Genomic DNA, 22,613 nt, shown 5'->3' with positions numbered 1-22,613 from the left:
TGGTGATGGTGGGGGGCAGAATCATCCCTAGTTGAAAACTATGGAACAATATCTCAGTCTCCAAAGAATAACCTAGTCAGTGAAACACTTAAAAAACCCAGTCTCTAGAAAGAGCAGAAATGCTAGTTTTATTTAGCATAAGTTCACTGTTAAAATATCTTGATGACCTATGTAAAAGTAGTTTAAAATATGGGTTTCCACACTGCCCTTCAAAATATATTTTATTGCAAACATCATATTTAAAGAGAAGTTCAATTTGTTTGCATTTCTGTGTGACCAAGTTTTAAAAACAGGTTTATAAGGCTGTGTAAAAGTATACATTGCTTTTGTCATTAGGCTTTTTAATTGTTTTTTAATTTTTTAAAAATGAATCTAAAATGGGAAAAAAAATGAATCTAAAAATGACCTTCTTGTCTAATAGTCCCCATGCTATGTAAAAAAAAATATGCATTCCCTATCTAGATTGTTATCTGTCCATGACTTAGAAAGTCTTACTTATAAATGTTCCCAGCAGGAATTTATTTTCTTAGGAAACGTCTTTTCTTGACACACTCTCTCCGGGGTCTGTAGGAATCGGGTAGCCTTATTCTTTTTCATTTTTGTACTGCAGCTGTAGATAGGGGATAGAAATACTATATTTCTAGAACCCAGAGATAGAACTCTAAATGTATTGCTTACAAGCAGTATTGGTAATTAGATATTTTAATGCTGTAGTTCAGCTGTATCATGACTTAAATGGCTTTTAGAATTTGGCCTGGGATTCATGGTTATATACAGTATTCCTTCTATGGGGAAATATATTCTGAGTTCCAAACCTTTGTTTTATAAATAGTATACATTATATATTCCTAGGTTATTTTGTTTCTGTAACTGAGTTGCATGTTTATAATGCTATATGTGTGCTAAGTTGCTTTAGTCATGTCTGACTCTTTGCAGCCCTATGGACAGTAGCCAGACAGGCTCCTCTGTTCATGGGATTCTCCAGGCAAGAATACTAGAGTGGGATGTCATGCCCTCCTCCAGGGGATCTTCCCAACCCAGGGATTGAACCCACATGGTTACATCCACCTGCATTGGCAGGCAGCTTCTTGACTACTAGCACCATCTGGGAAGCTCATAATGCTATATATCAGAATGCTAAAACTAAGACTTATTAAAATAATTTTAATTTTACAATATCTTGATAACAATCAATAAAGGCTTCCCTGGTGGCTCAGCAGTAAAGAATCCACCTGCAATGCGGAAGACCTGGGTTCCATCCCTGGGTTGGGAAGATCCCTTGGAGAGGGCATGGCAACCCACTCCAGTATTCTTGCCTGGAGAATCCCGTGGATAGAGGAGCCTGGTGGGCTATGTAGTCCATGTAGTCACAAAGAGTCAGACAGGACTGAGTGACTAAGCACAGCACAGCATATTATGTGAATAAAAGAGAGGCAAGGAATGGTGTTTATCCTACCAATAGCTTTTACTTACACTTTTTTCTAAATGGAGTTCAGATCCTTTTGAGATTATAAAATTTAAGAGATTTTCAGGAGGGGTTAGAGAAAATACTTATTCTTAAACAGAGGTATAGTTGAACTTATTTTCTGACTTAAGTAAAAGCAAATGTTAAAACCCAATGCAATTTTCTAGTGTTACTTATCGCAAGCTGGAATCAAGATTGACAGGAGAAATATCAATAGCCTCAGATATGCAGATGACACCACCCTTATGGCAGAAAGTGAAGAACTAAAGAGCTTCTTGATGAAAGTGAAAGAGGAGAGTGAAAAAGTTGGCTTAAAGCTCAACATTCGGAAAACTAAGATCATGGCATCTGGTCCCATCACTTCAAAGCAGAGAGATGGGGAAACAGTGGAAAGAGTGACAGACTTTATTTCGGGGGGCTCCAAAATCACTGCAGATGGTGACTGCAACCATGAAATTAAAAGATGCTTGCTGCTTGGAAGAAAAGCTATGAGCAACCTAGACAGCATATTAAAAAACAGAGACATTACTTTGCCAACAAACGTCCATCTAGTCAAAGCTATGGGATTTCCAGTAGTCATCTATGAATGTGAGAGTTGGACTATAAAGAAAGCTGAGCACCAAAGAATTGATGCTTTTGAACTTTGGTGTTGGAGAAGACTCTTGAGAGTCCCTTGGACTGCAAGGAGATCCACCCAGTCCATCCTAAAGGAAATCAGTCCTGAATATTCATTGGAAGGACTGATGCTGAAGCTGAAACTCCAATACTTTGGCCACCTGATGCGAAGAACTGACTCATTCGAAAAGACCCTGATGCTGGGAAAGATTGAAGGTGGGAGGAGAAGGGGATGACAGAGGATGAAATGGTTGGATGGCTTCACTGACTCAATGGACATTAGTTTAGGTAAACTCTAGGAGTTGGTGATGGACAGGGAGGCCTGGCGTGCTGCAGTCCAGGGGGGTCACAGAGTCACAGAGTCCTACACAGCTGAGCAACGGAACTGAACTCATCCTCTTTTTTTTCTTCCGAATTAACTTCAATTGAATAGGGCCCCATTTAAATATGTGAAAATGTTTCCTTAATATTAGGTAGAAAGCATGGCATGCTTATTTCATTAAAAAAAATGTTAATAGCATAAATTATAAACCCTTCCAGCAATGCCTATTTTAAAAGGTAACATGTTAAAGATATCTAAGTAGAGACCATTTTGCAATTTCCCATGAAACAATAATAACGGATGAAAACAAGATGTTACTCAGTTCTTTGACACAATACCCTCATGCCCCGTTTGCCAAGCGCGGTGTGCCTGCTCAGTGATGTGTGACTCTTTGTTGTCCCCAGAATGTAGCCCTCAAGCCTCCTCTGTCCATGGGATTCTCAGGCAAGAATCCTGGAGTGGATTGCCATTTCCCTCTCCAGGGGATCTTCCCCACTCAGGGATCGAACCCACGTTTCTTGCATCTTCTGCATTGGCTGATGGATCCTTTACCATTGTGCCGCCTGGGAAACCCAGTTCCTTGAGGAGAGAAAGAGAATGTTTTAATCTCTGGCACAACTACTAGAAGCTAGCTACTCTCTTATGTTGGCATTTTGGCCACTACCTGTAAAAGAATACTGAGTGGAAAGCCTGCAGCAATGACTAAGAAAGGAGTGAGCATGGTCACTTGGGGGATGTGTGTTCTGATCTCGGTGGCATTACTCAATATTATGCAGCTTTTCCGATCCTCCTTTCTTTCCTCTGTGAAATGAAGCCCCAAGGGAACGCGTCAGTGGCAGTATTTGGATCAGGATACAAATTTCTGCTTCTCCATTTTGTGTACTTCTCTTTTGTGACTCAGCCTAATCCTTTCAGGGAAGTTTTCAAACCACATCTGCCTGACTCTCCTGCCAGTTTCCTTCAAACACCATCATTGGCTGAGTCAGCCTCCTGTCGTCTTACTGAAAGCAATAAGGTTTACATTCTCACTTTATGATTAAAACATATCTTGGCTAGACAAAGAACTTCTCACTTTGCTGTTCTGACACCTTGTGCAGACTGCCCTGCTCTTGTACTGAAGACTCTTAAAGGTCTTCCCAAGACAAAATTCACAACAGTTAGACATGACCTTTTGCACTTGGGTCTTCTTCAGTGGAATCCAGAGCCTGATCATGAATGCTTTAAAGGCAGTATGAAGTTAGGATACGGGTGGTGGCTGGTTTATGGATGTCTGATTGTATTTTTAATATAGGAGCTGGCAGTTGGAAGTAGTCATAACAGCTAGAATAACTGGAATTATCCCAGTTTCCCTACTCTTTAAGCTTGGTTTTTCCTTTTTCTCCTATTCCTTCAACTTTTGTAAATTCAGATTTTTGTCCAAGCCAAGCATAGACCCTTTTTTTCCTTCTTGCTCTAATGTAGGCCCTAGATGGGCCCATCCACCCACGTCCTGATGATGCAAAGTGTGAAGATAACCCAGCCTCAGCACTCATCTCCCTAGTGTCATCTCCAGTTCTCTTCCCCCACAAGAGTTGTTCAAAGATGTAGATCATGCTTCATATTCTGTAGATCACATGCAAGCTTGTATACAACACACAGGCTAGTTATAGTCAATATTATGAATGGGTGCTACTCTGAAATTTTAGTGACTCTCAGTCACAAATGGTGGGCCTCAGTCAATATCATTATGATCCATGTAGCTTTATATTCCATATTGACATCCTGCATGTATGCTCTATATGTTCACTTATTTAAGTGAAATGAGAATGAGTGTGTCTTCCAGCTTATACTCATATTGTTGTTGATAGTGTGGATAATAATAATGATAATAAATGTCAGACCATCTCAAAAGGGTTATGAGCTTATTTTAGGAATAGAGAGTGTGATGAAGACCTTCATGATGGTATTCCACTGTACAGTAGGCTAGGCCAAGTGGAAAGACCTCCCGAGCAAAGGAAGTACAAATATCCAAGCTTGTGTCTGCAGGCTTCACAGAACAGATGATAGAATGGAGGATCTGTCTTGATCTCCTTAAGATACTCTCTCTTTAATGCAACCTCTAAGTGAGCTATGCCCAATAACAAAAAAAAGGAACTTTAGTGTTGATAAACTTTTTGGCAATGTCTGTGTGTTTGAGAGAGAGAGTGACAGAGAATATGAATGAATGAATATTAGGTGTGGATGAAGGAGAAGTTTGTATTCCTGACAGCCTAGTGAGAAACTCAGGGCATATTTTCCTAAATAATCCCTGTCAGAGAGCAGTGTGATTTAGGAATGTTATTTGTTAAAGGATATGAGAAACTGCATTCCACCTTCTAAGATGCTATTAGAAGTGATCAAATCTTTGTTCCATGACTTATTGGAATTAGGCTCCTCTGTCCTTGGGGATTCTCCAGGCAAGAATACTGGAGTGGGTTCTATGCCCTCCTCCAGGGGATCTTCCCAACCCAGGGATGGAACCCAGGTCTCCTGCATTACGGGTGGATTCTTTGCCATCTGAATCACTGGGGAAGCCCACCATAAATATAAAGCATACATATACTATACAGTCCGTGGAATTCTCTAGGCCAGAATACTGGAGTGGGTAGCTGTTCCTTTCTCCAGGGGATCTTCCCTACCCAGGGATCGAACCCAAGTTTCCGGCATCGCAGGCGGATTCTTTACCAGCTGAGCCACCAGGCAAGCCCCAAAGAGCAGTGTGATTTAGGTATGTTATTTGTTAAGGGATTATTTTATGAGAAACTGCATCCTACCTTCCAAGGTTGTATTAGAAGTGACCAAATCTTTGGAACATGGTATATTGGAGAGTTAGATTCTGTGAAGTACTTTTTTTTAAAAAATTAGGCAATATTGTAAAAGCAGTGTGTAGCTGAAGCAACAAAAGTGATAACTTCTTTGGTAAGATTTTTCATACATGTTAGAAAAAGAAACAACTAGAAATCTAATCTTGCAAACGGAATAACTTTTTAAGCAGAGAATTAAAAAATGTGGTATAAAAGAGGCCCAAGTTTAAAGTTTTCAGAATGCAGTCAAGTTTACAATAATGAGCCTTTCTGCTTCTCTGCCTTGTTTGGTAGAGTTGGGGTGGTCTTCCTGGGAGGTAATGTCTGTGTCCTAAAGTCAAAGAGAGAATAGCTAGTGTTTAAAAATAAAAGGAATTTTTAAGGAGAGTACGACAGGTGGAAACAGAAACCTTGCTTTTTTGATGAAAGTTTTCGAAAGAAGAGATGAGTGACAGAGCAAGAGCGAAAGTCAGTTTGGCCGAGGGCAGACTGGACTGCCACCGTAACTGGAAAAGGGAGGGCGGCACAGACTCTCCCGTCGATCCGCTGTGTGTGCCCTGTCCTCCAGCCGCTGCCACACTCTCTTCTTCCTTTTTTAATGTTCTTTATTATGGTCTCTCTGTCCCTTTTTGTCCTCTTATCTTCCCTCTGCCTTTCTATGCCTTTGTTCTCCCCCCTGGTACTTTTATCTAATTCCTCAATGTCTTCATTTATATTTTATAAAGACATTACAAATTGTAGGATGAGAAAAGCTTTGTTTTTTAAGCCCCTTGATGTAAAGCAATAGGGATTTTTCAGTAAAAAAAAAAAATAATATAGAAAGATGGGAAATTTTGGTACATTTAGTAGCTCTGTGTATTTCTGAATGTCTGTGGAACATAGAAGCCCTAGTGAATGAGAGTTTCCTGAATACATTATTTTTCATTAATAGTATGCAGTACAGCATTTTAGCTGTTGTGTGAAGTAGCTTTTAGGCAGTCAGTTAACCTTAACAATAATATGTAATCACATGTTCTTTTTCTTACAGCTGCACCTTTTACGAGTCTACCTGTCCAGGAAGAAATTACCACAAAGTACTCTAATCTTTCTTCGGAGAGTCATAACATATCAGTGACTGGTAAATGCATCGTGTTTCTAATAATTTAATAAGCAGATAATTTTTTATATTTAATTAAGCCACTGTATTTTCCTTGTGGAGTACTGATCTCTACTCACAGTCTGGAGGAAGAAAGACACCAGTACCTAATAGAGCTGTAATGTAGCATGATGAGAGTCGAATGTGAGGAGGGCAGTGTGCCCCGGTGCAAGGAGGAGGCAGGCAGTCCAGCTAGGAGGGTTAAGGAAGGCTCTCTAGAAGGAGCACACCTGGGGAGAGGGGAGGGTTCATTTTAATTTTAGATACGCTTCTGTAGTCTTCACACCTTGCTGGTACAGCCACTTAAGTCACTTTGCCTTGAGAGGGGAATTTATGTAATCTACTGGAAAAACGTTAGTCAGAAAGATCGAAGATGTTATCTATGAGTCAGGGACAGTGCTGTGGGAAAAACAAGTAAAGAATCCTGAAACAAAATGCAGGTCTGCTTTTCCTCACAGTTTTGGATTCCAGTGTTTTAAAAGTAATCTAAGACTTTACATCTCAGACTTGTAGTTAAATGACTAAGAGTAGTTATCTGTTTTAGTAACAATATTAAAAGTATAATTAGAATTCTAAACCTGTTTATTAAGTCACTGATAAGTTTTATCCAAGTGTATGTCCAGTCTTTAACTGTCCTCTAGTCTTAAGAAAGGTTTCTCTGCCTCTGTTTAATGTGAGTAAAAGGCGTGCCCTCCCTGGAATCTGATACCACTGGAATGTTGGCAGTGAGGTTTCTGACAGGAGAACATCTCTGTGACTTTGTGCCACTCCTGTTTGTTTCCGGATGTCCCATTCTAGTGTCTGGAGTGTGTTCCTTCCTGTGAGAAGGGCTCACCACACTCCTGTTTGTTTCCGGATGTTCCATTCTAGTGTCTGGAGTGTGTTCCTTCCTGTGAGAAGGGCTCACCACACTCCTGTTTGTTTCCGGATGTCCCATTCTAGTGTCTGGAGTGTGTTCCTTCCTGTGAGAAGGGCTCACCACACTCCTGTTTGTTTCCGGATGTCCCATTCTAGTGTCTGGAGTGTGTTCCTTCCTGTGAGAAGGGCTCACCACACTCCTGTTTGTTTCCGGATGTCCCATTCTAGTGTCTGGAGTGTGTTCCTTCCTGTGAGAAGGGCTCACCACACTCCTGTTTGTTTCCGGATGTCCCATTCTAGTGTCTGGAGTGTGTTCCTTCCTGTGAGAAGGGCTCACCACACTCCTGTTTGTTTCCGGATGTTCCATTCTAGTGTCTGGAGAGTGTTCCTTCCTGTGAGAAGGGCTCACCACACTCCTGTTTGTTTCCGGATGTCCCATTCTAGTGTCTGGAGTGTGTTCCTTCCTGTGAGAAGGGCTCACCACACTCCTGTTTGTTTCCGGATGTCCCATTCTAGTGTCTGGAGTGTGTTCCTTCCTGTGAGAAGGGCTCACCACACTCCTGTTTGTTTCCGGATGTCCCATTCTAGTGTCTGGAGTGTGTTCCTTCCTGTGAGAAGGGCTCACCACACTCCTGTTTGTTTCCGGATGTTCCATTCTAGTGTCTGGAGAGTGTTCCTTCCTGTGAGAAGGGCTCACCACACTCCTGTTTGTTTCCGGATGTCCCATTCTAGTGTCTGGAGTGTGTTCCTTCCTGTGAGAAGGGCTCACCACACTCCTGTTTGTTTCCGGATGTCCCATTCTAGTGTCTGGAGTGTGTTCCTTCCTGTGAGAAGGGCTCACCACACTCCTGTTTGTTTCCGGATGTCCCATTCTAGTGTCTGGAGAGTGTTCCTTCCTGTGAGAAGGGCTCACCACACTCCTGTTTGTTTCCGGATGTCCCATTCTAGTGTCTGGAGTGTGTTCCTTCCTGTGAGAAGGGCTCACCACACTCCTGTTTGTTTCCGGATGTCCCATTCTAGTGTCTGGAGAGTGTTCCTTCCTGTGAGAAGGGCTCACCACACTCCTGTTTGTTTCCGGATGTCCCATTCTAGTGTCTGGAGTGTGTTCCTTCCTGTGAGAAGGGCTCACCACACTCCTGTTTGTTTCCGGATGCCCCATTCTAGTGTCTGGAGTGTGTTCCTTCCTGTGAGAAGGGCTCACCACACTCCTGTTTGTTTCCGGATGTCCCATTCTAGTGTCTGGAGTGTGTTCCTTCCTGTGAGAAGGGCTCACCACACTCCTGTTTGTTTCCGGATGTCCCATTCTAGTGTCTGGAGTGTGTTCCTTCCTGTGAGAAGGGCTCACCACACTCCTGTTTGTTTCCGGATGTCCCATTCTAGTGTCTGGAGTGTGTTCCTTCCTGTGAGAAGGGCTCACCACACTCCTGTTTGTTTCCGGATGTTCCATTCTAGTGTCTGGAGAGTGTTCCTTCCTGTGAGAAGGGCTCACCACACTCCTGTTTGTTTCCGGATGTCCCATTCTAGTGTCTGGAGTGTGTTCCTTCCTGTGAGAAGGGCTCACCACACTCCTGTTTGTTTCCGGATGTCCCATTCTAGTGTCTGGAGTGTGTTCCTTCCTGTGAGAAGGGCTCACCACACTCCTGTTTGTTTCCGGATGTTCCATTCTAGTGTCTGGAGAGTGTTCCTTCCTGTGAGAAGGGCTCACCACACTCCTGTTTGTTTCCGGATGTCCCATTCTAGTGTCTGGAGTGTGTTCCTTCCTGTGAGAAGGGCTCACCACACTCCTGTTTGTTTCCGGATGTCCCATTCTAGTGTCTGGAGAGTGTTCCTTCCTGTGAGAAGGGCTCACCACACTCCTGTTTGTTTCCGGATGTCCCATTCTAGTGTCTGGAGAGTGTTCCTTCCTGTGAGAAGGGCTCACCACACTCCTGTTTGTTTCCGGATGCCCCATTCTAGTGTCTGGAGAGTGTTCCTTCCTGTGAGAAGGGCTCACCACACTCCTGTTTGTTTCCGGATGCCCCATTCTAGCGTCTGGAGTGTGTTCCTTCCTGTGAGAAGGGCTCACCACACTCCTGTGTTGCTGCGTGTGGTTTGCCTTTCACAGGTTCTAGTGGTTGTTTTCCTTTCTTAGGGCGGAGTGTTTCTTTAAGAGAGGTTTATGTAAGGACATAAGCTTGCAAATCTGTCCATTAACCTGGTAATGCTGGCAGGAGACGCCCCTCATGTATCCTGTATAGCTGGAGCTCAGTGAAAAAAGGATCAGGTGCCCACTGAAAGACTGAAAATTGGACTTTTCGTTGATGTCAGGCTGATTATTTACTTAACCTGTTTGGAGGGTTTCACTCCTAACCGCTCTTTTGTTCTGATACTGCTATTAAAACCAGTGTTCCTACACTATCCAAGAGAGCAGGTGTTCACAACTGCCCATTACTCACTGTCTGCCTCGGCCTGATCACATTGGAATCAGGCTTTTCTTTTCCTCTCAGACCCCTGATCTTCGGCTTGCCCCCCTCCTGAGCAAGCAATAATGCATGACCACACTCCAGTGGTGCTGTCTGCTTTGCCCCACTAGGTTGCCCCATTTCTTCTGAAAAGTTCTTTCCAGGCCTCTTACCCCTCTGTATAAAGGAAAAGTGTTTGTTTTTCTATTTGACACTTGAGATGCCTGTAGATCCAAAGCTTGTAGCATTTCCCTGATTACAGTAGAATTTTTGGAATAAAGACTCTCCTTATTTGGGCTTCGGTGGTGGCTCAGTGGTAAAGAACCTTCCTGCCTATGCAGGAGATAACGGGTTCTATCCCTGGGTCAGGAAGATCCCCTGGAGAAGGAAATGGCCACCCATTCTAGTATTCTTGCCTGGGAAATCCCATGGACAGAGGATCCTGGCATGCTGCAGTTGTGGGGTCACTGAAGAGCTGGACAGGACTTAGCAACTAAAAACAAAACCAAACAAGGCTGTACTGTCCCATAGCTGGTAAACAGCAGCACAGGCTTTCCTGTGCATGAATTGTGTGTTCTCTGTCCTCCAGCACCCAGTACATTCTCTGTCTTCACTTTTTATGCCCTTTATTATGATCTGTCTGTCCTTTTTTGTCCTTTCATCATCTCTCTGCCTTTCAATGTCTTTTATTTTCTGGCCCTCTTTATGTAATTTCTCAATGTCTTCATTTGTGTTTTAGAAAGAAATTACAAATTGTAGGATAAGGAAATTTTTTTTTTTTTCAAGCCAACTGATACAAGTCAGTAGGGATTTTTCAGGAAAAAAAATAGAAAGACTGGAAATTTTGTACCTTCATTAACTCAGTGTATTTCTAAATGTCTATGGAGCATATAGAACATAGTGAATCAGAGATTCCTAAAAACATTTTTCATTAATAGTATACAATATAGTATTTTAGCTGCTGTGAAATAACTTTATGCAGTCATTCAACCTTGATAATAATATGTAATCATATGTTCTTTTTCTTACAGCTGCACCTTATACAAGTCTACCTGTCCAGGAAGAAATGATGACAAAGTACTCTAACCTTTCCTTGGAGAGTCATAACATCTCAATGACTGGTAAATGTATCATGTTTCATGTTTCAAATAATATAATACCCGGATAATTTTTATTTTTAATTAAGCCACTGTATTTTGCCTTATGAAGTACTAATCTCTGCTCACAGTCTGGTGGGAGAAACACACCAGTATTTCATACAGTTAAAATACTGTGAGGTGCTCCAGTGCAGGGAGGAGGTGGCCAGTCCAGCTGGGAAGGTTAAGGGAGGCTCTGTAGAAGAAAGACACCTGGGGAGAGGGGAGGGTTCATTTTAATTTGCAGATACTATTCCGTTGTCCTCACACCTTACTGGTACAGCCAATCAAGCCACTCTGCCTTGAGAGGAGAATTCATGCATCTACTGGAAGAATTTCAGGCAAAGAAATTAAAGATGTTATCTATGAGTCAGGGACAGTGCTGTGGGAAAACCAAGTAAAGAATCCTGAAATCCAGATTGGCTTTCTCTTTTCACAGTTTTGGATTCCAGTGCTTTAAAAGTAATCTCAGAGCCCTTTAAATGACTAAGAGTAGTTATCTGTTTTAGTAACAATATTAGAAGTATAATTAGAATTCTAAACCTGCTTATTAAGTCATTGATAAGTTTTATCCAAGTGTATGTCCAGTCTTTAACTGTCCTCTAGTCTTAAGAACGGTTTCTCTGTCTCTGTTTAATATGAGTAAAAGGCGTGCCCTCCCTGGAATCCGATACCACTGGAATGTTGGCAGTGAGGTTTCTGACAGAAGAGCATCTCTGTGACTTTGTGCCACTCCTGTTTGTTTCCGGATGTCCCATTCTAGCGTCTGGAGAGTGTTCCTTCCTGTGAGAAGGGCTCACCACACTCCTGTGTTGCTGCGTGTTGTTTGCCTTTCACAGGTTCTAGTGGTTGCTTTCCTTTCTTAGGGCGGAGTGTTTCTTTAAGAGAGGTTTATGTAAGGACATAAGCTTGCAAATCTGTCCATTAACCTGGTAATGCTGGCAGGAGACGCCCCTCATGTATCCTGTATAGCTGGAGCTCAGTGAAAAAAGGATCAGGTGCCCACTAAAAGACTGAAAATTGGACTTTTCGTTGATGTCAGGCTGATTATTTACTTACCTGTTTGGAGAGTTTCACTCCTAACTGCTCTTTTGTTCTGATAACTGCTATTAAAACCAGTGTTCCTACACTATCCAAGAGAGCAGGTGTTCACAACTGCCCATCACTCACTGTCTGCTTTGGGGCTTCCCTGCTGCCTCAGATGGTAAAGAATCTGCCTGCAATGCAGGAGACCCAGGTTTCATCTCTGGGTTAGGAAGATCCCTTGGAGAAGGACTGGCATCCCACTCCAATATTCTTGCCTGAGTTTTCCATGGACAGAGGAGCCTGGTGGTCTACAGTCCATGGGGTCACAAAGAGTCGGACATGACTGAGCAACTAATACAACACCCGTCTACCTTGGCCTGATCGAACTTGAGTCGTGCTTTTTTCTTCCTCTCAGACACCTGGACTCTGGCTTACCCCAGTCTGTGCAAGCAGTAAATGCATTACACCATTCCAGTGGTGCTGTCTGCTTTTACCACTGGGTAAAAGCTTCATTTCTTCTCAACAGTTCCTTCCAGCCCTCTTATCCTGTCTTATAAAAGTGTTTTTCTTCTATTTGACATTGAGATGCCTGTAGATCCAAAGCTTGCAGCATTTCCCCTATTGCAGTGGACATTTTGAATATAGTTGTTCCTTATTTAAGTCTGGATTTGATTTTACTCAAAAAAAAAAAAAAATGACCTTAACTTTGGGTTTCCCTGTGGCTCAGCTGGTAAAGAATCCGCCTGCAATGCAGACCTGGGTTTGATTCCTGGGCCGGGAAGATCCTCTGGAGAAGGGAAAGGCTACCCACTCAGTATTCTGGCCTAGAGAATTCCATGGACTGTATTACAGTCCATGGGGGCGCAAGGAGTCAGACACAACTGACCGACCTTCACTTTCACTTTTCTTTGAAACACAGCGTCTCTGAGCTGTGACCCTTTTCATCATAGGCTGTTGTTCTGGTTGCCTTTCCATCTAAAAGTTTGGTTTTAGGAACTGCTTTTATTGAAATATGGAATTTAAATCTGAAGGTGTACTTAAGTTTATTAGGAACCATAGGCTTTCTTCTCGGAGAAGGCACCCCACTCCAGTACTCTTGCCTGGAAAATCCCATGGACGGAGGAGCCTGGTAGGCTGCAGTCCATGGGGTCACAAAGAGTCGGACACGACTGAGCGACTTCACTTTCACTTTTCACTTTCATGCATTGGAGAAGGAAATGGCAGCCCAGTCCAGTGTTCTTGCCTGGAGAATCCCAGGGATGGGGGAGCCTGTTGGGCTGCCGTCTAGGGGGTCGCACAGAGTTGGACACAACTGAAGTGACTTAGCAGCAGCAGCAGGCTTTCTTCTTATTGTTATCACTAGGATTTTTAAGGTACTTCATCAAGAGAATGTTTTCATGTATTTTCACCTTGTTTATTTGAATTGTGCTTAACAACATTTCTGTTTTGTTGCTTATTATTTTTTCTTTTCCTCTGGCCTTTTTAACAGTTCATCTCTTTTGGGACAAAATGTCTTGTAGAGAGATCTAAATGTGAACACTGGTTGCAGAGTGGACCCCAGTTCACAGCATACTGACTCACAGATGCTTGAGACTGAGAAACAGGTCCTGTGCCTTGGAGAGTGAACAGCATGACCTTTGAGTCATGATAGCAAATTGTCTACTGGTTTTATGTTTTAAAAATATTGCTAGTAATTTACCTAACAGATACAAGGTAATGTCTAGGTGCCAGGTGTGTATTTTTACACATAACTGAGCTTAAACCTCATAAGAACCCTAAGCAATAGATATTGCTACTATTTGCAACTTGCTCATGAGGAAAAAGAAGCACTGAGAGACCAAGTGAGCTGACCACAGTCACAGGTGGTAAGTTGGGAGTTTGATTTTCAAACCAGACTCTCTGGCACCAGGGGCTCTACTATTAACCATTATACTATGTACACAGCCTTTCTTTTTTTTTTTTTTTTTGGTATGCAATCTTTCTTAATGCCCAGTTACTCATTTCTTTCAACAGAGTTCCTAATATAATTATACCTATTTTAAGGAAACTTAGCTTTGTTTTTGAGACTATGGAAACAGTTTCAAAACCAATGAAAACGAGGGTATTTTAATTGCTTCTTGCTCAATAGGTTTGTCTTGGAAATTGCGCTTGCTAAGATAGTGGATATATTTGTAAAAGTATAACTGACTTGACTAAGAATAAGGTATGCTTTTTTTCCAGTTGTCTGATACCACTGGGTTTCAAAATTGATCTTTTAACAATGGACTATTTTTATATCACTGTGCTAGGTTTCCCAGTGTCAATATTCAGAAGTCATTGTTTGCATTACAGCAATCAGAATGTTTCTTTATTGTTTTATTTTTTTCTTTCTCTGTGTATGTTATGGTGATTGGTGTCTCCATCTGTGTGTTACCGTTTAACCAAAGAGGTTACAATCAAAACATCTGCTGGCAGTTTTCTTGACTACCCTGGTAATGTTGGCATAGGCTGTCCCCACTGGCACATTTTATTTACCATTTTAAGATGTGATTAGCTGTCCTGGCAAGGACCTGATGAAACAGGGAGGTAGACAAAGCAGGCATTGGAGGTACAAATGAATATATTAAAGCATAGAGTAAAATTTGGGAAGATTAGTCCAGGTAGGGAAAGGCAGCCATGTGGTTTAGACCAGCTAGGCAGGAAGTCTGGGTTAGAACTCAGATTCCAGGTTCAAGTGACTGGTCAGTGAGTTTGAGAAAATGTAAAGAACTGATGTTGAAGCTGAAACTCCAAGATTTTGGCCACCTGATGCGAAGAGCTGACTCATTTGAAAAGACCCTGATGCTGGGACAGATTGAGGGCAGGAGGAGAAGGGGACGACAGAGGATGAGATGGTTGGATGGCATCACCGACACAATGAACATGGGTTTGGGTGGACTCTGGGAGTTGGTGATGGACAGGGAGGCCGGGCATGCTGCAGTTCATGGGGTCCCAAAGAGTTGGACATTGCCGGAGCCTGCTGGCAAACGAACTGGTCGAGAACGCAATTACCAGAGTACCTAGGAAATAAGACTCAGAAAGATGGGGTTGAGAGGGACGGAGTCAGCTTGCGTCTGATTCCAACAACTTTATTGAAGAATACCACACCTAAATATATGCTAACAGGAGTTACTAAAAATAGATCAAAGGTTTGCATATGTGCAGAGCTACAGGCACAGATGTTTTAAATTCCTCCACTTAAGATCAGTAAAGCATTACCCTAGCACCCACCCAACATGATTAAGATCAATAGAACATTAACTAGATAGAAAACAGGCTTCAAGCATGATGCGTTTATCAGCACCAGGAAAACAGGCAAAAGGTCACCGGGGTGTTTTTTCCCTGAAGGGGACAAATGCCAGTCTATACTTTAACAAGAAGTGGCGGCAGGACAAAGAGAGACCCTTTGTTCTCTCTTAGGGCCGTAAGGGGCCTGTATGTTCAGGCCGGCTCCCTGCAGCTCCCCCTTTTCTTTAAACTATTGGCAATTATATCTCCCTCAGGGGAACCCGTTGTGCCTGTAAATGAGAAAACATCAACAATTCCACAAACCCATCGGGTATTGTTAGGAGTTACTCATCTTATACCAGGATTATTGTTCCAGTCTGACCCAGGCCACACAAAGGACTTATTAGTATCAAACGTCACATCTATCACAATTTTACATTTGTAGGTAAGTAACAGTCCCATATGTTTCATCAGGTTTCCTGGGAGTGTTCAGCCTTCAAATGTTGGTATGAGTCTTTTGCTCCTAGCAAATGTTGGCAGGGGTCAGTAGCTGTGTAGCTGTCCTTTTTCAGGGGTCATCCAGAAACATTCATCCCAAACTTGATAATAATCACCTTCAAATCAGTCAGGAGCACTGGGGGAAAGCGTGATTAATTACTGCACGTGCTAATGTAAGAACAATATAGGCCAGAGCAGATCGGGGTTGAGCAGTGTCAGCGGCCATCCTTCTTGCTTTTAAGATGAGCTCATGCATCTGCTGAGCTGTCGGGAATGCATTTCTCTGCTGTAGAGACAGCCGACTCCTTTGCTGGTTCAGTGATCTTCTCCGTCTGGCGTACCAGCCTTTCCGGGAGCTAGCACGGTGTTTCGGCATCCTGTGAGAAAACACATACATGACCCCTCCCCCAAATTAATACCGGATCCGGACCATGCCATGAATTGTCTAATGGGTCTTTCCATAATACCATTGGTTTCTTACTAGAGATTTGAGGGTCCCAAAATCTCTGGGCAGCTGAGTGTCCTTCTTTATCTAAAATTAAAAAATTTAAAATATATAAAGCATGATTAAGATAATTTCGAGGTAAAAGGGGGTAGAGCTCCCCCTTTTGTATTTTTTGTAGTTGCAATTTCAGGATCTGATTGGCACTCTTGACAATGCCTTGGCCCTGGGGATTATATGGAATTCCTGTTTTTAAGGTAATGGAAAAGGAGGAACAAAAAGTCTTAAAGGCAGAGGAAATGTAACCGGGGCCATTGTCGGTTTTTATAATTTTTGGCATACCTAAAATAGAGAAGGCATACAGGCAATGTGAAATGGAATGTTTTGCAGCTTCGCCAGTTTGTAGGGAAGCCACGATATAACCCAAAAATATGTTAATAGATACATGAACATATTTTAAGCGACCAAAGGAAGGAACATGAGTGACATCCATCTGCCAAAGGTGATTAGGTAAGAGTCCATGAGGGTTGACACCTAGATGAGGGAGTGGAAGAAATTGAGGACAAACAGAACAAGATTTAACAATTTGTCGGGCAGTTTCTCGTGGGATTTGAAATTGCAGATGAAGGGTATTGCTATTTTGATGATGTAAGGCATGTGATTGTTGTGCTGCATCTACCTGTGAAAGAAGGACTCGAGTATGAGAATCAGCTATTTGATTTCCCATAGATAAAGGTCCAGGAAGCCCAGTATGGGCACGTAAATGCCCAGAAAAGCAAGGTGAGGCACGCTGTTGAAGAAGAGATTGAATTGAGCGCAGTAAATACTGAATATTAGAATTAGTAGTGGAAATGAAGGGAACAGTTTCTATATATTGTAAGGCATGAACAATATATTTACTATCCATTAACAAATTAAAAGGCTGTAAGAGATATTGAGAACAGACTTTGTGAACCGCTGAGAGTTTGACTTCTTGAGCGGAGGTATATCCAGTCTGCCAGGAAAAAGAAGTATTATTAACCACAAAAGCAGCAATTCCATTAGAACTAAAAGCAAAGTGATGACAATCGTTAGGATGTAGAAGTATAAAAACAATCTTTTAAATCTATAATTATTTTATAGGTTGCACGGGGTATCCCAGCAGGTGAGGGCAAGCCGGGCTGGAGTGGTCCCATAACCACCATAGTTTCATTAACTTTGCTAAGGTCTTGTAACAACCTCCACCTGCCAGACTTCCTTTTAATAACAAATATGGGGGAATTCCAAGGGGAGTTGAATGGCTCAATATGTCCTAATTGCAACTGCTCCTGTATCAATTGCTCAGCTGCAGAAATTTTCTCTTTAGTCAGGGGCCACTGATCAACCCAGACAGGTTCATCAGTTTTCCAACTGATTGGGTCTGCATGGATTACAGGAGAATTAGTAGCCCCCGTTAAAAACAACCTAATCCAGATCTAGAAGGTTTAGAAATAGGCATAACTGGTTGGGTAATACCTTGATTATTTCTTCCTAACCCCTGCTGGGGAAGTAACCCTTGATTCATCATCATCTTGGAAATAATCTGATTTGGAGCAAAAATATAAACCCCCATTTGTTGCATTACATCTCTTCCCCATAAGTTAACTGGGAGATGAGGGAGAATGAAAGGTTGAAATCTCCCTCATGTCCTTCAGAGTCTTTCCAATGTAGGATACTGCTGCTCTGCTGTGGATTTTGAGATTGTCCTATTCCCCGTAACGTGGAAAAGGCCTCCTGTTTGGGCCAATGCTGAGGCCAGTGCTCTTCAGCTATAACTGACACATCCACACCAGTGTCTAAGATCCCTGTAAATTTTTTATTTTCAATAAAAGATCTAGTTTGGGACGCTCAGCAGAAATGGACTGCGCCCAATATACATCAGAAGAGCCAAAACCGTCAGTCTTTCGTTCTCGTTTAGAAGCAGTTTTCCCCTCTAAATGAAGAGGTAGCAAAACCAGTTGTGCTATTCGTTGATTGGTGGGAATGCTAATTATATTTGAAGGTGCATGGGCCATAATTTTAAGTTCCCCCGTGTAGTCTGCGTCAATCACCCCTGGGGACACTGACAACCGTTTCATAGTCCCAACTACTTCTACCAATAAGTAGTGCTACAGCTCCTTTTGGTAACGGCCCGAAAACTCCAGTTGGAATGGCTTGCATTCCCACATCAGGCGTTAATACTGTGTGGGTGGTGGCACACAAGTCCAGTCCTGCGCTGCCTGGGGTGGCTCGGAAAAGGCTTTTAATGCCGAGTCGATTAGATTTGGCTGAGGCTCGGTCTGAAGTGCCCCATAACATTGTTTTGGGGCCTGGGGCTGGCCCCTCACCCAGTTTCCCGACTGTGGAGGAAGAGGTTTGCCTTCTATATCCATTTTTGATCTACAGTCCCTGGCCCAATGTTTTCCTTTTTTGCATCTGGGGCATACATCAGGATTCTTTGTACTATCTAAATTATTTTTCTTAGGACATTGGGCCATATGATGTCCCAGTTGTCCACACGAAAAGCAACTCCCGGGAGGCCCTCCCTTTTTCACACTACCCTTGTTCTAGTCTGTTTATATAGAACTTCCTGCGAGAGGAGGGGGAAGGAATGGGACGGGCGGTGGCAGCGGGTCAGGATCTAAACCGGCTACAACAGATGGCGTTTTAGAATGCAATGGTTTTGCTGTATCCAAAGGTAACAAGTCTAGTTGTTCTATTCTCTGAGATATGGATGTTAACATATCTTTAAGTTCAGAAAAGGGGGAGCCTTTATCTTTATTTTTGTGTTTAGTTACTATAAAGGCATCCCAACTTTCTTTATTATACTCAAAAGCCTGCTCTCTTAAATCGTCTCGGTCTTCAGGGGAGAGTCCTGAATCAGAATCTTACTTGAGAACAATAGTCTCATCATCATTTTTTCTAGGACCTGGAATTATTGGGGAGTCATATATGTGCTCCGCTACCCTCTGGGAAGTATTTGAACATTTGGGTGTTATAAGTTTCAAAGCTGTTTCAAGTTTCTTGCTTTTGTGTTCTGGGTTCAAACAATCTCTTATTAAAGTCCATAGGGAATAAGCATCAAGAGGAACCCTATCTGGCCCATGGAGAGTATAAGCAGTTTGAATTTGTTCTCCCACCTTTGCCCAAGTCTCCAAGTTAACAGTTCCTTCCTCCGGGAACCAAGGACAAGTTTCCTCTACGAAAGCAAGAAATCTTACCAGTTTCCGCTGAGACACCGAAACTCCTCTAGCTTTTAACATGGTTTTTAACATAGAAACAAAGAACTGTCTACTATTATCTTGCCCCATGATTTTTACTCTCAACTATACCCTCTCCACCCACAATTATCCACAATGCCTGAACTCGTAGAAACCTCCCGTGGGATAACTTTCAGTCTTTGGGTGGCTGTACACTGGAATCCGTTTAAGTCCCTGTTTGGGCGCCACTTGCCAGAGCCTGCCGGCAAATGAACTGGTCAAGAACGCAATTACCAGAGTACCTAGGAAAAAAGACTCAGAAAGATGGGGTTGAGAGGGACGGAGTCAGCTTGCGCCTGATTCCAACAACTTTATTGAAGAATACCACACCTATATATATGCTAACAGGAGTTACTAAAAATAGATCAAAGGTTTGCATATGTGCAGAGCTACAGGCACAGATGTTTTAAATTCCTCCACTTAAGATCAGTAAAGCATTACCCTAGCACCCAACATGATTAAGATCAATAGAACATTAACTAGATAGAAAACAGGCTTCAAGCATGATGCGTTTATCAGCACCAGGAAAACAGGCAAAAGGTCACCGGGGTGTTTTTTCCCTGAAGGGGACAAATGCCAGTCTATACTTTAACAAGAAGTGGTGGCAGGACAAAGAGAGACCCTTTGTTCTCTCTTAGGGCCGTAAGGGGCCTGTACGTTCAGGCCGGCTCCCTGCAGGACATGACTGAGCGACTGAACTGAACTGAACTGAATGAAATGAGTGTCCCTTAAATTTGGCTGCTCAGATGCTTTGTTGCAGAGAAGATCTGAGAATGATTCCAGTGAGGCGTACTTGTTTAGGATGTTTCTCAGAAGCAGATCACCAGCTATCAAATCTTAAGTAGACTGTTGATGTACAGAGGAAAAGGACTGTGAATCCTAATATACACAAAGAGTGAAAGAGAAGATGGAAGAGGGATCCGTCATATAACACAATTGATAATAGCTGTCAGCAGCTTTTTTTGTGCTAGAGTGTCTCATTATCATAAACACTGACATTTTGGGCTAGATAATTCTCTGTTACTGGGGTCAGGGGGATGCATGTTTGGGGGCACTGTAGGATGTTTAGCATCATCCTTGGCTTCTATCCACTAGATCTGAGCAGCACCTACCAAGTTGTGACAACCAAAAATGTCTCCAGATATTGTCACATGTCCCCTGGTAGACAAAAACATCCTCAATTGTAAACCACTGCTTGGCACATAAAAAAGAATACCTATGTTACTGTTCCCTGTCCCCTCAGCGTGGGGAGACAGATGATTTAATAATCACATGGTTGTTAACATTTAATAAAAAATTTCACCTAAAGGTTAGATGATGGTGCTGAGCATAAGTGGGACAGGGAACCTGATCAATTAAAAGCCTTTTCTGTGCCCTTTTGCTGATTTCAAATCCTCCCCATCTTTGAGAATTAAGTTAAAAGCTATGTCCCCCATAAAGCACAGATAGAGAAGTACTGTTTCTATTTCTCTTATATGTATCCAGTATTTTTAAAATTAATTTTAAATTACATAAATAAAAATGAATTCATTTTAAGAAATACTAAAATGTTATTTCTAGCCCACAATAAATTAGAGACTCTGACAGTTCTCTTGACACATCTAGAAAATCTAAAATATAGCAAACATTCATTCTTTTAAATATAAAATCTTTTAAGTATATATATATATAGCTAAGTACTGCCAAAAGATATAATCAATAAACCAGTCTATAATAGAAATGGAAAAGAGTGTTATTTGAGCCAAATGGAAGACTATAGCCCAGGAGACAGATTTAGGAAGCACTTGAATTGTGTTCCACTGGACTACAAAATGGGGAAGTTTATAAAGGCAAACACTGTAAAATTAATTTAAGTTGTTTGTCAAGAATTATAATTAGATCAGGGATCTAATTGTGGATTGATGTCATATTAGGTTTCCTTGTGTTTGTTGCCGAGGCACTTGAGTTCTCATAGCCACAGACTTAGAACAAGGCCTTGAATTTAGGCAAGGAGGGGAGTTGGAACTGAAAAGCCCCAGAAAGCTGAAGCTGAAAACCCTCAGAATTCTATAAACACAGAGAAAGGATTCACACAGTGTAAAAAACAGCTGGTTAGCACAAGGAGATGCTCAGCTGGCTTCTTGGTTTTAGCCTTGTTCTGCACCGAAACAAAAGACTTCCATGAGCTTTCTAAGACAAAAGCCTGCTCTCCCTGAGGCTGGAATTCAGATTTACATTACTTGCATGATACAGGAGCTTCCAACCTGAGAAATAACACAAAAATGACCCCTGACAGGTGATACTTCTGCAGGAAAGCAAATGAAAAACATCTGTGGAAGAAGGAGTCTTTCTCCTTGGCTCTGCAATTCATATTTGGAGCTGCTTGCAAGACAGAAATGTGAAGTGCAATGAAGCAGTTCTAGTACTGAGCATCCACTAAGGAGCAGTAGGATTACACCTTCCAGCACTTCAGACTCTAGAATAGGGAAGAACGTGAAGGAAGAAATACTTGAAACATGAGAAAAGAACATTATGCTATTAAAAAAAAATCTGTTGGGGGATATCTGTATAAGGTGATGGACAATCATTTTCCAATATATGTAGGTCTAGTCATTATGATGTATGCACTGAACTTATACAGGGCTGTATGTCAAGCATATCTCAGTAAAACTGAAAGGGAAAAAAAAATCACTTTTGAAAAATAGCTGAATAGAACTTCTGGGGTTAAAAACTAAACTTGTCAGACTTGACTGTTCACTGTCTCCATTCTCAGATCTCTCTCTTTTCCACTGGTAACCTCTGTTCAATGTATGTGTAGTAACCATAGAAACTTTATAGTATTTTTGGCTACTCTTTAATATTAATAGTATAAACCCATATGTATCCATCTGAATATTGCTTTATTTTGGTCATCATTCAACATTAATTCTGGGGGTTCTAGCCATATCATCTATGCGTGTAGCATGTTCTTTACCTGTATGCATAGTATAGATACACAGGCTTGGGTATTATTCTCTTAAGAGACCTTAATTTGCTTAAATTTTTTTCTAATGTAAACCACAGAGCAACAGACACTTCTCCATATCTCTTTCTGGGCATGGTTGTTTTTGTTCTTCTAGGATAAATACCACAAAATAGAATTGCTGAATTAGAAACTATGCACATTTTAATCCCTACTTGCAAACTACCCTCCAAAGTATCTTGATAATTTGCTCCTCTCCCCCACTTGCATATTTGAGTATAGTTTTCTCTAGATCCTGACCAGACTTGATATTAAACTCTTTGCTATTACGAGCATGAAAAGGTCTACCCGTTGTTTTAATTTGCATTCTGGAGTTAGACATACATATATATGTGCGCATTTATATGTT

General features: G+C 41.9%; 1 protein-coding gene across 5 annotated transcripts in view; it reads left to right on the top strand.

Moving 5' to 3' along the window:
- EMB (embigin) overlaps nucleotides 1–22,613 on the top strand; it is a 69,438-nt gene that overhangs the window by 12,910 nt on the left and 33,915 nt on the right. For all 5 annotated transcript variants that reach the window (XM_070476660.1, XM_070476659.1, XM_020881111.2 and 2 more), the window contains 2 exons: nucleotides 6,252–6,341; nucleotides 10,690–10,779. In XM_070476660.1, the coding sequence (XP_070332761.1) occupies nucleotides 6,252–6,341; nucleotides 10,690–10,779 (180 nt within the window). The remainder of the gene's footprint in view (nucleotides 1–6,251; nucleotides 6,342–10,689; nucleotides 10,780–22,613) is intronic.

This window comes from Odocoileus virginianus, chromosome 14, assembly GCF_023699985.2.
Source record: "Odocoileus virginianus isolate 20LAN1187 ecotype Illinois chromosome 14, Ovbor_1.2, whole genome shotgun sequence".
Lineage (NCBI taxonomy): Eukaryota > Metazoa > Chordata > Mammalia > Artiodactyla > Cervidae > Odocoileus > Odocoileus virginianus.
The sequence above is the reverse complement of the archived record's forward strand: the minus strand, read 5'-3'. Positions and strand labels throughout refer to the sequence as shown.